At 39.1% G+C, this 17,230-nt stretch overlaps 1 protein-coding gene across 1 annotated transcript in view; it reads left to right on the top strand.

The window, feature by feature from the left end:
• DNAH14 (dynein axonemal heavy chain 14) overlaps window positions 1-17,230 on the top strand; it is a 193,830-nt gene that overhangs the window by 16,319 nt on the left and 160,281 nt on the right. Inside the window, exons 3-5 of the mRNA XM_036235400.1 lie at window positions 8,302-8,417; window positions 10,121-10,281; window positions 13,686-13,844. Of these exons, the coding sequence (XP_036091293.1) occupies window positions 8,338-8,417; window positions 10,121-10,281; window positions 13,686-13,844 (400 nt within the window). The 5' untranslated portion in view covers window positions 8,302-8,337. The remainder of the gene's footprint in view (window positions 1-8,301; window positions 8,418-10,120; window positions 10,282-13,685; window positions 13,845-17,230) is intronic.

The raw sequence follows: 17,230 nt of genomic DNA, 5'->3' as shown, positions 1-17,230 counted from the left end.
TAACTCAGGATACTTTGGAGCCCTCAAGAAAAGAGGAATTCCTCCAACTCTGTGAGTATTACAGGCTCACAAGACAGTTGATGGCATCACCGACTAGGACAGACTCCAAGTCCTTGGGATTAAGTAAATTGGCCTTCCAGATTCTTCCACCTTCCTTCTGTCTCCTCTTGCATGGCATCCTGGGTCCTCATAGCTGCTTCCCGAAGGCAGCGGCCCAGACCCCAAGATGATGGCTCTTTTATTTTCCACAACCTGCTCTGCTCACACATGCCCACACCCATAATCAAAATCACTTAACTGCCAGGGAGGATCCTAATCGGATAGACTAATGCATAATTCAAGTGTAATCGTGTGTGTCCTTTGAAAATCCACTTCTGATCTAATTACAGGGAAAGAGAGTCAAAGTAAGAATTCACAGTAAGTTAGGGACTTTGGTTATGAAAGTTGTTGAAAGTGAGAAGATTAATGTCATTTTAAGCAGTTTGATGCAAATTAGCAACACTGGTTCAAAGAACAGAAAATTAAGCAGCATAAATGAATCAGGTGGAGAGGAAATTATCTCTAATTAGAAATAGACTCTACTGTAGGGTTTTCTACAAACTCAAGTCACAAAGATTCCTGCCTACCTCTTCCTAGTGGGGTGGCAAACTGATTATTTTAGCTAAAACATATAAATCATAAATCAGAGAGCAGAAACCATCAAAATCAGCAATTCTCTAAGGCAAGCCAAGTGCAATGAGTCTGGGAGAAAGCACTCCTTCCAATTCTACCCGCTCTTGGTTCTTCCGAATTCAAACACACTCCCTACTAGTGTATTGCCAAGAAAGATTTATGCTCCCAATGGGACTCAATTGGGTAAATGACTTGTGCGGAAGCTCACAAAGAACCACGAATCTAGATGGATTCGAACATCACAGGAGCCCTAAATATTTAATACAGCGTAAAAACAATGCAGAAGTTGCAAAACTGGTGAAGCAGAAGTAAGCCCTATTGTGGAGTGTGAAATGCAACCTTAGAACGGCTCCAGAGCTTAGTTTGCAGGAAGAATTTCTCCAGACTTAATCTGCAAATCTGTAAGGTTCATGGCTGAGCAGGTCAGTCTGGGAACTGTCCATGAATTCAATTCAGAGTAGAACCTGTCTAGTGACTTTAGAAAGACAACATGTCTACACAGGAGGATATTAATTCAGACTTTAGGGACATTCTGGACTTGGGTGATTCTCTGGGGGTGATTACTCTTAACATCATCAGCAGTATGTTAACTATCCACACTTGATCTTAGCTGAAAGGCCAAGAAATGACAGACAAGAGTCTGGGAAAACTTTATTCGGGTAATGTTGGTTTTTAATATGATTCAAACTTGTTATTTCCATAGCTGGCTGAGAGGAGTCATTAGGTTTCTCACTAGATGGATACTGACTTTTATGATTTGATATATATTTATGAATTTAAAGTTCATGATTAAAGTTGACATATTTGTAAATCCAAATTATTGCATGTTTCTACTGACTATACTAGCCATCTTATATGCTTAGAAAATATTGCTTTGGATGGTTATATTAATTGCTATAATTTTCTCCTGTCATTTTGAATCAATTTCTTTTTTGTGTGAAAACAAACTTAAAATTCACCATTCTGCACTATAGTTTTATAGTAAATTATAGTATATTGAAGTAGAGTGTTTCAGTTATAACATAAAATGGAGAAAATTATTAAAATTTACCACCAAACTAAAATGGCTTAATGTCTATTATCTTTTGTAGACATTGAACTTAAAGCAAGTAGCAATAATAAATTAATTTTGTTTCTGTTTGCAAACACAATCAAATCTATTCATTGATATTTTTTTCAATCTGCATAGAACCCCGCTATTCCTTTTGTGAAAGTTTGATAGATCTAGATGTTGTTATCCTGGGCTTTGTTTTAAATTAAATATGCTTGATAAATATTTATGGAGTGCTTATAATTGCGAGGTACTACAGGACACACACACACACACACAAAATAGATGTGTTTTTTGTGCTTAAATATTTAGGTTTACAAGGAAATATAAAAATTCAGGTTCAGGGGTCATTGTGTAGCTCAGCGGTCCCCAACTCTTTGACACCAGGGACCAGTGCTCCTATGAGAATCCCTGTGAAATCACATCACGCTAGACTTGGTCTATCGTTCTAGTTTATTGAGGTTCTCTTGGATGTTATAGACCCTATCCCAGTTTAAGGTCAATGTGACATAAATGTCAATGTCTAAGTCTTTGAAATAACATTGGGCCAAGGAGAGTCTAGCAACATGGCATTTGGAAACATTTTCCCACCACTCACAAACCCACCTCATTATGATGTCACCATCATGTTCATAAGGTCATCATGAGAATCTTTACCTAATGTCTTGCTTAAAATCCAAATGATACCCCGCGAATGCGTTTCTCTTTACCCATGTATGCAGTTTACATTTATGCAGTTTACATAAGTACTATTATTTGCATTTTTTTGTATTTTAAGTTGCTTTATAAAATGTAAGTCTCGTATACATATTCAAGGAATCCAGCAATCTAGTAAGTGTGTCAAAAAAGGAAACAAGTGAATGAATTCCCAGAAGTTTTCTTTGTGTTACAGAATTAAAGTATCTAGTAGTTTTCTTGAAGTGGGGGCAGGGGGGAAGAATAGCATTTTTGAGGGATATTTTTGGCTCCAACGGGGCTTCTACACTGAGATTGGTGGAAGTCGCCTTCGGCCCTGGGGCTTCAGCGGAAAAACGATCATTCTCCTGAGCATGATGAGATGAAGGCGAATGTTTGACAGGTCCAGTGTTAGACCTCAAACTTGGCTGAAACACTGGCCCTACTCAGCCGTTAGACTGTTTTATAGAAAACCTGTCAGTGACTTTTATTCCGAATTTGGATTTAAGCAATTAAAATTTTAAAAAAAAAATCAAAGACTAATCATCACTCACATTTTTTTTGAAATTCAAATTAGGTTTAACCAAGAATAGATTAGTCAGTTAAGTACTGATTTATAGGTACCTGTCAGGTTTTTAGCAATGTGGGTATTTAGATAACCTAAAATAACTGAATTTTACTTCTTAATACTTTTTTTAAAGTGGCAAATGAACTAGAAGTGTGTAAAGGAACAAAGTAATGCTTTTAACTTTTAAGCTCACCATTCGAAGATTATATTTTGGTGGGAAATAATTTTAATATTGAGTAATCTTAATTTAGGAAAGCAAAATGAAAATTATCTGTCAATTATACATTTGACAGATGTACATTTAACAATGTAAAATCATTCTCATTTAGAAAATGGGATAGCCTTCAAGACCTCTTTCAGTCCTAAAAACACAGATTTAGTGTTGGAGCAAATGACACAAGGAACAGAATGGTTGTCTCAATCCAGAGCTTTTTTATCTGCACATATGAAAGTGCTCATGTTGCATATGATGAACTACAGACTACTTAGACAAGCACTGGATTTAAAAGATCCACTGCAATAATGTATAAAAAGAGTTAACATTTATAAACCATAATTCAAATGGGCACACATACGAAAATCACCAAGGCTGTATAACTGATGCAAATTTAACCAAAAAGGTGAGTTTTTAGGTGTGTTTTCATACCGTAAGGAAGTGGGAATTATCAAAAAAAGAGTCTGGAGAATTTTTAAAAAGTAGATGAATTTCAGTTTCAAAATTTAGAGCTAAAAGCTGAAAGAAAGTATAAGACCTAAATGGGTCTTGATATCTTTGTAAGAAAAAAAAAAGCAATCTTATTTAGCAATCTTATTTCTTTAATAAGGATTTGTTGAGACCCTACTATGTGTTAGCTACTGTGCTAAGAATACAGAGTTGAATAAAACAGAACAGGCCCTCATGGAGTATAGCCTAGTGGACGTGAGAGGCATTAAACTAATAATTATAGGAATAAATATGTAATTATAAATTGTGTTGAGCACCATAAAGGAAATAGACAGGGTGTTAGGAGAAAATTTGCCAGAGGACCTCATTGACATTGGGGCGCCAGGGAAGGTCTTTTTAAGGAGGTGACATTTTGGTTTTTCCCCCGAAGGCTGAGTTGAAATTAAAGAGGTGAAACCTAAAAGGAAAAGCATTTCGGGCAGAGGGAACGGATGCCGAGGCAGAAAAGAGCTTCCTGTGTGAGGAGCCTAAAGGAGGTCGCTGTGATTAGCGGAGAGAGAGGCGGACTGGCCTGAGATGACGTCAGGTCGGCAGGCTGTGGTCCAGCCACGCTGGGCTGGGGCATCCCTGGGATTGTGCGTCTCTCCGGAGACAGCTTACGTAAAAGGGAAGTACTCAGAGCCTCGTAAACAGAGGAGAGACATGACTATTCACACTCCGTAAAGAGCACTCTGGGATCACGGCTAGAACGGGCAGGGGGAAGGCAAGGGCGGACGCAGGAAAACAAGCCATAAGGATGTTCCAGTGGACCGCGATAAGGGACGATCGTACCTTGGCCTGGCGGTCACTCAAATTTTTGTCTCATGTATTCCCCACATTGGTGGAAAAAAGATGTGTCCCATCATAGATTTTAAAGATAACATTTATGTTTTCTACCATGGTTAACCATTACAAAGGGTATAGTTTCTGCTGTATTGTAAATATTGATGGTTTAAAATGAAATTGTTACACCTCTATCTTAAAGGGGTTCAATGGGAATCTAAAAGCTGTGGTGACTTGATACCTGCCATTAACCATTCAAAAATACCAGGAACTAGCTGTTCTTAAACAATGGGAATTTTATGTTATTCCTTAAATAAAATGTGTTCTTGTTCTCTCTCTCTCTCTCTCTCTCTCTCTCTCTCGTCTTTCATAATGACATGGAAGGCTAACTTTAAATTTAAAATTCTCACTCCTTGGAGTCCCGTGCAGTGGTGTGACAGGAAGAGTCACACGAGGCTGGTCGTGCAGAAGCCCTGCTCCCTAGGGAGTGGGCGGCAGAGTCAAGTGATCTAGGGTGGTGCTGATTACCTAGTTGTTAGAATAATTTGTTTTCTCAATTTTAAAGACGTATTCCCTTGAATATTACTGAAATTTTAATCAAGTAATTTAATTATACTGTTCATTTTTTTCACTAACAGGCCCTTCATTTAACCCAATGTTCTCAGAAACAGGAAAATAGAATTATTTTTTAAATTTTAGTACACTTTTGCCAAAACAATGTTAAAGACTCTTACCATTTTCATGTCTCTCAATAATATTTTTTTATTAAAACCACGAATCTGCGGATTTAGTTCATTGGATTTATGAAAAATGTCTGCTATATAATTAGCATCGCCAAATCAATTAGCCAAATCAAACTGACTTTAGGTCATAAAATCCGACTTCATTTCTCAATTCAAATAAATTCATTAAAAGCATTTGAAAAACTGACAGAAAGCACCTAGGTAGGCATGCGGGAGGTTGATAGGTTAGACTTGGGGTCGGTCTTCAACTTGCACTATGCATCTAATCCGACTGTAATGCAAATTTCTGGGCCGCACTATACGCCCCGTCCTCCAAGCCAGTGTCTCGACGCCCTTGGGGGCTGAGGCAGGGCTGGGGAGCGGGCGTTGCTGGCCGTGCGCGGGGCGGCTGGCTCGGTGGGGCGGTTACGCTCGGCTGGGTGAGGCGAGGGGGTTGCGGCGCGACACGGTGAGGCGGTCCCTCCCCTGGCCCTCTGCGCGGGCCTCACTTGGCGCTGTCCAGCGTGTGCAGGCCTGAAAGGAGGGCCGCGGCAGCCGACCTGCAACAGCGTTGCAGGTGAGGGTGGCGGAGACCCTCTGCGACGCCTGGCCTTTGGTCGGCCAGTCAGCCGAGCCTGGCGGGCTGGGGCCCAGGAGGGACAGGGCTGGGAGGGCCGGCCGGGTGTTGGCCCAGGGGAGCTGGGTGGGAATGGAGGGAGGGCCTTGTGGTTCCCTAGCTTGCAGGAGGTGCGCGGGGATGCCTCTGAGCCCCGCTTTCAGGATTCATGCCGCGGGAATTCGTTGAGCATCCACCGTGTAGCAGGCGTGACTCAGACAATGTCCCCGCCCTCAGGAGCTCCCCTTTCTAGGGCAGGGTTAGTTGCTGTGGATCGGGCGGAGTGAGCTCTCCTAGTCCTAGATTAATGAGGGTTTGGCTTCAGTCATAAGTGAGTAATGAACTCTTTGAAAAACTTTACCACCATTTATATACATACACGTATATATATATATACGCACAACACAAATACAGATGAGTAGATATGTAACCTAATGTAGATAAGGATAACTTCTAATTAGTTAGTATTTTGAATGTTATTACATTAATAGCATTAATAGATGTCGTACTTTGATTCATGGGGTAAACTTCATTCGTCTATCTATATATATCTCACGTATGTGCATTGACACACATCGTTGGATTTGATTTGCTAATATTTTATTTAAGATATTTGTGTTTATGTTTATAAATGTTATGAACTTCTTTTGTGTCTATAAATTTTTTTTGTGCATGTACTGGTTCTTGTCTGATTTGGGAACATCGTTATTTTAATTTCAAGAAATAAGTTCAGTAGCTTTCCTTTATTTCTGAAAGTTTGTATATTCTAAGGATTTTCTGTTCTTGGCATGTTTGATAAAGCTCACCTGTAAAACGCTTTTTGGCCTGGTGTCTTTTTCTTTTGGGAGGTGAGGGAGAGCATTTTGAATACTGTTTCCCTTTTTCCTTCATCAGCTTTTAGTTTTATTGATCTTGATTATAGCTTGTTTTCTATTATATTAATTTCTCCTCCTTTGAGCTTGTTCGTGTTCTAGCTTCTTTACTGAACACATTTTTAGTCTTTAAAATACTAAATACATTTAATTACTCTTCTAAACTTTGATTTCTAAGTTCTAAAACTGCTATAGCTGCATTCAATTTTGAACATAGATATTTTAATTGTTAACTAGTTCTAACTAGTAATTACCACTTCTAGTTTCTTTTTCAATCCATTGTTATTTTGATTTCATTCTATATTTAAATGAGTTTAATGTTCTAACTATTATTTTCTTTATTACCATGTGTTTTGCCTTCATCTCTGCGTTGACTGGGTTTATTATCATGTACTTTTTACAAATAATATGTTTGAAAATGTTTGTTATCTTCATATTTAACATGAAACTTGGCTATGTATAAAATTCTTAAGCCTCTCTTTTTCCCTTGAGGAAATGATTTGGTGTTTCAATGTTGCCATGGAGAAGTGTGAGGTTAACTTGATAGTTTTCACCTGATAGAAAAAAAGTTTTTACACTGTTTGATTAATAGTGAGACTGAGCCATTTTTCTTACGTTTATTGGATGTCTGATGGTAATGTCGAAAATATGAGCCATTCCAAAGTTGAAGTCGTGTTGGGATTAGCAGGCTCTGCTGTAGGGGCTGGCAAATGATGGGCTATCAGTCTACTATGACTTGCCACCTGTTTTCATATGGTACACAAGCTAAGAAAGGTTTTTATAAAGAAATAATCGCAACCAATTTGATCACAGGTAACACAAACTTTGAATCCTAATAAAGTGACATGTTAGCCTCCTCCAAAGAATTCTATTTTTCTTATTAATAGGCCTGTGTTTTTAAAAATTATACTAAATTATTATTACACTATATTGAATTTCATCCATAAGATATTTGTGGAAATCTATGTTCTCTTTCGTTATATGAATACCTACGTAATATCTTTGATTTTGCTTTCTGGTCCACAAGCCTGAGATATTTATGCCTTGATCTTTTTTTTCCCCAAAAGATTCTACTGACCTCTGTTGCAAATCCAGAATGAATTTGATTCAGGGATGGTTTTTTAATCCTATGGGGTATCTCCCTTGGGATGTTTTTTCATCTTATCTTGAGTGTGAGCCTGAAAGTTCTGTCTGAGGAATGCCGGCTGCTCGTGGATATGGCCTTTTAGTACTTAATGAATGGCGATGTGAGTTCTGCAGCTCAGGCTACCAGTGTTGTTGCCTTCCCTAAGCTCTTTCTGATGATTTTCCCTAAAAAGATGATCTTAAAATGTATCACTACCTTCAATATGGAACTTAAGGTAAATTAGAATTGCATTTACATCAACTCATCAATGTGGAAAGGAAAAAAATTGTTTTAGAGAGGAAGTTAAGCAATGTAGAGACTGTATCGAGAAGGATAACAATCATCGTGAAGGGTCCAGAAATTACACCGTGCATAAGGTACCCTTGAAGGTAACAACAACACTACGTTAAACCTAGTGACAAGCTGGGGATTATGTATGCAGTTTTGAATCCGTATTGCCATAGCTGTGAAATCACCTTCCATATGTAAAAAAATGTATATATTTTTTTACAGCCCATTGCTTCGTAATTTTATTCAAAAAAAAAAAACATGGCGACTTATATACCCATCGATACGACAAAAATACTAAAACAAGACATGCGCAGGGAGAAAAGTGACACAAAATCAAGGTAAAATAAGATATAATGAAGTGAAAATCTCAGCAATATATGGCTAGTGGTAAGTCGTTCTGACCAGAAAAAATGTAAATTGCCCTATGAGGGTTGGAGGAGGGCGCTGGAAAACCTTCGTTTGGGGAGGAATACAGTCCAGCGGTAGATTGAAAATGTCATTAAAGCATAACTACCGTTTTGTAGTAGTAATGAAAAATAAGGTGCCTAGAAAAAATTATGTCTTAAATGATGTATCTGACTTTCATAGAGGAAATTATAAAATCTCATTGAGAATGCAACAATATATAGAGAAAATATATAGTACTAAGCAAAGGTCCTAGAATAAGTAAGCCCTCTTTAAGAAAAAGAAAATTGGAGCGTCTTAACTTATAGCTATCAAAACTATAGTAATTAAAGCAGCATGATATAGAAATATGGATAGACAAATAAAAATAAAGAACCGGAGATAGATAATGGTATGCAATGGGTGTTAGTCACAGGTCGGTGAGGGGAATGATGGGAGTGTTTAATAATGGTGCTGTGATGGCTACTTATCCTTACGTGGAGGGGGAAGAAATTTGATCTGCCCCTCACACCACACTCAAAACTCAAGGATTTAAGGACTTATGTATGAATTCCAAGAATTCTAAAATATAAAACTTTGAAACTGTTAAGGAAAAAGTAGTTTGTCGTCACCTTGGAATAAGGAAAAATTTTTTAAGTAACACATAAACAACACAAACCTACACAGGCAAAAATAGATAAAGTAGATTATAATGAAGTTGTGAACTTCTTTTTTATCAAGACTTTATCAAGAAATTAAAAAGATAAGTCCAAACCAGAAGACGTTTTCGACACATACAAAATGACAAAAGATTACTATCCAAAATGTGAAAAGAACTAAACATTATTAAGAAAGCAGTAAACGTTTCAGTACCAAAATAAAAGTATATGGATAGACATTTCAATGAGGAGGAAACTGTTCGATGTGTTTAGAAACCAAGCGGGACTCACAAAATGCTCAGAGGGAGAGGATTTAAGAACCCCTGATGAAGCTCTAAACAAGTTCAAAGATGTTGTGCTTTGTCTTTGAAGAGAAGCATTACCTTCTTGTTCATGGGATGAAGTGTTTTTGTTTAATATACCAGTGGGTATTTTTTTTTTGTTTTACCAAGAAGTATATGTAAAGAATTAAAGAATTGTGAATTTCTTCTGACTTGTAAAAGTATGGTCCATCACATAAATCAGTTCTAAGTAGTGATTTTGGGTTCTGTTTGTATGAAAAGATTTTTCCAACACTTACAAAGTAGACAGTTGGCTCATGTACTGTGAAAACACTTTGGTTTTAATCTTCTTATGGGTTGTTGGTGATTGCTTTTGTTGTTTTTTAAAGGAGGGTAATATATGAGTATTGAGAGTAATATATGAGTATACTCATATATGAGTGTATGACCTTACTCTGCCACTAAGTTAATTAACATTTCTTCATCTTAAAATTAGATGAGAAGGTTTAAATCCCTTCCAGATTTAAATTTTCAATATCATTTAGATCTATCTAGCATTTAAATCGACCCTATGTTCAAATCTGCTTATCAAAATGCCTATCAAAAATTGCCTGAAAGGATAGATGTTATATTGAATTGTAAAGTACAGAGTGAAGATTTGCATTTTAAGTTACAGAGAATGTTAACCATAGCATCTTATTTCCTTTGTCCTATTAGACTTAATGAAGAGCAAAATTACAATTATGTCACACCATCAGAGAATCAACTGTCTAAAACAACAGAAAAGGAAACCTGGAAATATAAAACATTTAGAACATTTTCTGCGCCTTTGAAGTCAGAGAAAACAGAAGAAACTTATCAAGATGATTACTATCCAGGCATGTTGACTTACCTTTTATGGAACGGAAAGAAGTTTTCATAGCATTAAATTGAGAAAACGAATGAGATATATTGAAATACTAGAGTCTAGTTTCAAAATACGAGATTTGATACTTGACTAATTTCATTAGCCATAGCTATTAGCAATATCTTCAGATATACACCTTGCCTTTTAAAGGGAACATAATATAAATACTGATCATAATATTAAAAATAGCAGTGATATTACTGCTACTGCCGTGAATATCTGGTATTTCTATAGCACCTTACAGTTCCCATCATTCTTTCATGCGTATCATCTCATTTTTGACCCTGAGGTAAAGACTCTGGAGGTGGGTGGACATTCTCCGGCTACATTGTGACCTTTGTTGTCTCATCTACCGGTGTCTTGTTTACTCCTCCATATACCTCCATTTTTTTTCAGTCTTCTTCCTATCCCAGATTCTACCGTTTCCAATGTATTTTTTTTTTAAACCATGATTTCCTTTTTTATCTGGCTTTTTTATTCCTCGCTTTATAAAGGTTACTCTTGACTCTCCATTCTTCGCTTCCTGGACCAGCCACTCTGTTACCAATATCTTTAACTCCATTTCCCATTTCTTTCCTCTGCATCTGGTTTGGCAGAACTTGAACTCTGATTGATGTAATTGTCAATTTTCTCTGCTTTCACCCCTGGGATGGTAAGGCTTTTTGTAGCGAACTTACACAATCACATCGAACGGTTCTCTGTCCTAATTTACAGTGTCCAGCATCAGTGGGCACTCAGTGCTGTCTGGTTTCCTTTTTTTTTTTCTTGTCTCCTTTTAGCTTTTCCTCCCATTCCTCACAACCTCTGCTTAAACTGTCATAATTTAACCATTAGGCTCGCTTACTTGGCTGTGCCTCCTGTTCAAGTAAAAAGAAAAAACAGAGGTTGTCAAGTGAGAACACCTAACTTCCAGCTCCCCAGCCCCATCGACAGTAAATTCTTGTCTCCGAGATAACTGCGGCTTTGGGGTGAATCCCACCACTGCAGGTCTGGAGCTCCCCCCTTTGCTACATCCTCAGGAACCTGGAGTGGTCCAAAACATCAGATAACACTGTTAATTCAGGTAAAATGAGGACAGAAAATGTCCATTGAATTTACTGACCCAAAGGATATGGTCATTGAGTGCTATGTCCATGGAGTTTCAGAACCTGGCTGGAATGGGTTAAGAAGTAGATAGTAGATGAAGAAATAGAATAGTGTTCATGTGGAACTCTTTTGAGAAGTTTATGAAGAACGACAAGATATAGATTGCTAACTAGGAGGAGATATGGTCTAGAAATAGGTTCTATTTAAGGAGGGAGCTGCTCGGATATGCAGTAGAAAAAAAAGGCATAGTTCGTAGTGTAGGCATGAGGTGATGGGGTCTGAACCGAAGGTGGGCAAGGTTAGTTTTGGATGGAAGGAGAAATAGACCTTTGCTGGTCAGAAGGGTAGGACAGGATGGGTGCAGGTGTGGGTTGCTTGGCCTACCTGGCAATGGCAAGATGAAGCAAGTCTCACCTGATACGCTGGGAAGTAAGGAACGAATCAGTTGAAGTAGAAAGATAGGAAGGTAAAGGCTTGCAGACTTGAGGAGCATGGAGCCCATCTGAAATAGCCATTGAAGCATCCAGAAGAGCAAGTCAACCCAGTGAACAGTGGGATTTCAGGTTCGTGTTCAGGCTTCGTCTGTGCTTAATTAAAATGAATTTTAGAGGTTCTCAGTCCTCCCATTTGTAGTGTTTTCTCTGATAGCACAGGCTGTAGGATGTAGGCAGAGACATAGAGAGTTGGGTTCATCCAGGGCTGGTGTTTTGCCTTAAAGGTGAGAGGAAAAGGAAGAGAGACATTAGGATATCGGTAAGAGTGTTGTTGAAAGATGACATGATCCCCGCTGGATAAATAGAAGGACGATGGAGGGTAAGGAAGCGACGGGGCAGTAAGCTGGAGGCACTAATGACGTCAGACGGTGGAGACGTCGGGAGACTAAGCGAGCGGGAAGGAGAGCGGCCAGTGGTGCCAAGCACTCGGGCGGTCTTGGGAGCCGCTGGTCGCTGCGGGCTAGGGACGTCTAGGAAGTGTGGGGAGGGGCACAGTATCAGACAGGTCTTCATTCGTGAACCCCGAAGTCTTCCAGAACCATGACTGAGTTCGCACGGAGAAGGTGGTCCCTGCTTGGAGCCAGGGTTCCAGACGGAGTGACCGGGGAGTTGATGGGTGTCCTTGAAGAGTGGGAAGAGCGTGACGTCATGAAAAGGCATGAGCTTCAGAGGAGGAGGGTTCCGCCCCCCACCCCGAGGGCAAATTGTAACGAATTGGAAGTAGTAAATTGGGAGCAATGAGGAAAATAAGCCCACTTTCCAATCTCTAGGTGTATGGGGTGTGGGAGTGTAAACAAACACTACTTGAGAGGTTTGCATGTGGTGGTGTCTTCAGGGAATAAGTAGGTTTCAGTTAAGGCAGGGAGGTGGGAAAATAAAGGAAGGTTTTCAGTTGTCGCACAGAAACCTTCCATGGAAGCTCACATTTTCTCTTGGTCATCTCCCGGACGGTCCTTCTGTTTTCTTGTCTCTCTCATCCCCAGGCTTGTCCCCGCCCCACAATGAAGCATCCGATTCCTTGGAGCGAGACAGGTGTGGGGTCTCCTTTGATATTCTCAGTCTCGTCCCCTTCCGCCCTCTCCTCCCCTTTCCTCTGCGTTAGGACTATTGGCTGAAATAGAACTTATGGGCTATTTCACTTGTATTCATTTTGTTTTGGTTGAGATTATCGTGTCTTATCACCTAATTGATTGTAGCTCAATGTCTTGCACTATGTAAATATTTAAAATTCATGAAGATAAAAAGTAAAATTTATTTGCTTTAAAAAAAAACTGTTTTTAATAGTTTCCCCATTTTTCATGTTGAAAATCCACCCACAAGGTAAGTTGCAGAAGGAATATGAGAAATAGGCCGTATGTTACTTTTCTGCACCAGTATCTAAACACTTTCTGGGCTCAGTTACCAAGTTAAATTAATAAAAAAGGGTTTGTTCTGCATTTATTTTACATGGGGATTCACATTTTAAAGATTTATGGTAATAATCAAATCAATAACATTTACCTTAGTAAGCGCTTACTGTGTGCTTTGAAGATATTAGTTAATTGAATCCTTGTAACACCTGATGGGGTTCTTACTATAACAGTCCTCATTTTAAAGGTGATAAAGTAAGGCGGACAGGTAACTTACAAGGTAAATCACGAAACTGTAGGTAGTGAAGCTTGTAACGGAGCTCGGAACCGAGGCAGCCTGCGTAAATGCTGCGTGATGATCAGCTGTATCGCTTGGTATGTGGAATCCCCATGATATTATTTATTGCTCGTAGCCACTGTTCGGTTAATAACGGTTTTATTTTCAGATTACCTCCAAGAAAGTAGAACTCAACAAGATGTACTCTCTCCAGAACCAGTTCCCCTGGTTCATAAGAAGAAAGAGAAGAAATCAAAGAGGAAAAAGGATCAACCTCGCACTTGTCTAAAAGTTAAGAAAGTAAGCCATGTGCCCTGCGACAGGTTAGGTAAGTGGGCTTGCCGACCCGGCTTGTTTAGGCGACACCGTACTTTTTCATATTATTCTGTGTCTGGATGCTTAAAAATTGTTAAATTTTTAAAAATCTCTTCGAAGGCTTAAATTTCAATAGATTGAAAAATTGACAGAGACTGTTCAGTGACTGTGATCTTAATTAAGGACAATCTCTGAAAGTTATGACTGTAGAACTAGAAATAAGGTAAAGATGTATGGTTTTGTTTTCTCCTTTTAGTAAAACTTTATGGTATAATTATATTTAATTGTATGTCTTTGCCAAATATAAAGTTTAAATCTCCAAATAAATAACTAATATAAACAGATTTTTTTTCTGCTAACGTTTTCCAGTTTGTATTTTCTCTATTCCTGTACCTTCTTTATACTTCCTAAAATTCTTAATTTAAGTTTTATAGGAAGACAGAAGCTTTTCCATTTTTCACTGACATACCCTGGTTTATGGCAGGTTTATCATTAAGCTATTGAAGCTTAAACTTCAGGGCCCCGCACTTATTCAGGCTTCATTTTTTAAAGAGAAGATCCTCAATATTCTAAATGCCTCGTAGCACAAAACCTGCATGGCTATGGGGGTGCTCTTGCCCTGTCTGATGCCACCCCGACTCCTGCCACATAATGGCAGGGCCTGTGACTGGTTCCAACGAATAGGTTATGGCAGAGGTGATGGCTGTCACCCCTGTGACTCTGTTACATTACAGAAGACTCCGTCTTGCTAGCCAGCTCATCCTAGAATCTCTCTCTCCTCTGCTGGTTTTGAAGAAGCGAGCTGCTGTGACTCCTTCGGCCACAAGAAAATGAACTCTGTCAACAAGCCGGAAGCAGAACCTTTCCCAGTTGAGCCTCCAAATGCGCATTCAGCCCCAGCCAACACCTTGACTTCGGCCTTGGAAACCCTAATAGAGCACCTGGTTAAGCCACATCCAGACTCCCGACCCACAGAAGTGCGCGTTGTTTTAAACCACTCAATTTGTGGTAATTTGTAATGCATCAGAAAGCTAATACAATCGATCTTATTGCAACAGACGTAATCACTGTTGCTGTGCATTAAGAATTCCTAGAATTTTGTCAGATTGTTCTGTAGTGTTTTGAAATTGATATCTGTATAAGAACGGACAATTTAGATTTAATTCCTGCCAGATAAAGAAAAACAATCTAATCCTTTAACGATTATATTTCTTTAATTTGCTTCCCTCATTTAGTTTTCATAAACCCATGAAGACATAGACTAAATCTTAAGTAGTTAGGATTTTTTTTTTGATTTATGAATATTTTCAAATATACAAAGTGGAGAGAATAATTTAAAAGATACCTAATTTCTCACTACCTGGATTTAACATCATTTTTTAAAGAGGAAGTTGTGGTAGGCAGAATTCTGACATATCCTCCAATATTCCCTTGTATTGTACATAGTACAATGTACACACCTTGTATAATGCCCTCCCCTCGAGTGCAGGCAGAACCTACAAGTATGGTGGAATGCCGATGCTCGGATTATGCCATTTTATATTGCATCTTCGAGATGTGTTTAAGGGCCCTCATCAGTTGACTTTGCGTTAATCAGAAGAGAGATTATACTAGACACGCCTGACCTGATCAGATGAACCTTTAAGAGAGACCAAGAAACAGTAGCAGATGCCATCCTACTGCCTTTGAGGGGACAGACTGCCACGTTACAGAGAGGGCCACATGACAAGGACCTGAACGTAGACTTCAGGAGCTGAGATCAGGCCAACGGTTGGCAAGAAAATGGGGACTGCAGTCATCCAGCCAGAAGGAGATGAATTCTGCCACCAAGGCGGGGCAGCGTGGAGGCAGTCCCATCCCCAGCCAAGCCTCTCGATGAGGGCATAGCCAGCCAGCATCTTGATTTCAGCCTGGTGTGATGCCGAGCAGAGGACCCAGCTAAGTTAGCTAGACTCCTGACCCATGGAAATCAAGAGATAACAAATCCGTATTGTCTTACACCAAGTTTGTGGTAACTTGTGATACAGCAATAGAAAACAAATGTGAAAATAAAACGGTACAGATAGCTAAAGCCACTCCCTAGCTTTTCCTCTCCCTGTTCTCTTGTTTGCTACAATTAGTGTCAGCTAGCAACTGTGTTGAAATTGTTGACTCTCTTTTCCATTTATGGTTTTATGTTTTTTTCTATGTTGACATTTATCCATCATCCACATATTCTGTGACACTCCTTTCAAAAGGTGGAGCCCTGTTCCTCTCCCCTTAAGTGAGGGCTGGACTTAGCCACCTAACTCCAATAAATAAGATAGTGGAAGTGATAGTTCTCTCTTCTGAAAAATAGAATATGGCGGAAGCGATGGTCTGTGACTTCTAAGACTAAAGTCGTAAAAGGCATAGTGGCTTCATCTCTTACTTTCTCTTTTGGCTCACTGTCATGTGAGCCAGGTAAGCATCCTTTTAGAGAGGTGCATGTGAAGAACAGAAGCCTCCTGCTGATAGCCAGGTGAGCGAGCTCTCGTGGAAAGTGATCCTTCAGCCACAGACAAGCCTGTGGATGATCACAGCACTGACCAGCATTTCAACTGCAACCCCGTGAGAAACTCTGAGCCAGAACCACCTAGCTAAGCTCCCTCTGAATTCCTGACCCATAGAAACTGTGAGATAATAAATATTTATTGTTTTCAACCTTGATAAGTTTTAGGACAGTTACTTAAACATCAGTAGATCACGAATACATCCATAAAAATATATGGCATTATTTGTGTATACACAAGTTCACATCCAATATTGACCCAAAGAAGCTGGATATAGAAGAACGCATACTGTGTGGTTCTATTAATATGAAGTAAAAACTAGACAAAACTGATCTCTGGTCTTAGAAACCAGCGTAGTAGGACCTCTTGTGGGAAAGGGATGAAGTGGGGACCTGGACCCAAGGGTTTCAAGGAAGCCCTCAGGGTGATGGTTTCATTTTTTTTCTGCTTCACACGCTGGTTATAGGGTACATTAATGCTTGAAACGTCATCAGGCTGTATACCTATGCGTGACCTGTGTACTTTTCTGTATGTATAATATGGTTTAATAAAAGATTTAAAATTTACGTTAGTGACATTTTATGGTATCCTTTTGTAATCTGTCTTTTCGAGGCTCATTCATACTGATGCATGCCCTTGGAATTTCCTTTGTCACCCTTACGATGGCGTTTTGTCTAGAATGTGTTTTTTCATCTGCCCACAGCCTTATATTGAGATCCATTTTTCTGAGTCTTCTACAAAGCTCTCAGTCCACAGTGATCACTTTCCTTAGAATTACCACAGCGCTTCCTAACACTGTTACTCCTTTGACAGTTTTAATGTATTATCTTCCATTATGAGAACACGTTTCCATAATGAAATAATATGC

This window comes from Rousettus aegyptiacus, unplaced genomic scaffold (assembly GCF_014176215.1).
Source record: "Rousettus aegyptiacus isolate mRouAeg1 unplaced genomic scaffold, mRouAeg1.p scaffold_m13_p_18, whole genome shotgun sequence".
NCBI classification, from domain to species: Eukaryota; Metazoa; Chordata; class Mammalia; order Chiroptera; family Pteropodidae; genus Rousettus; species Rousettus aegyptiacus.
This window is presented reverse-complemented; position numbering and strand designations above follow the sequence as displayed.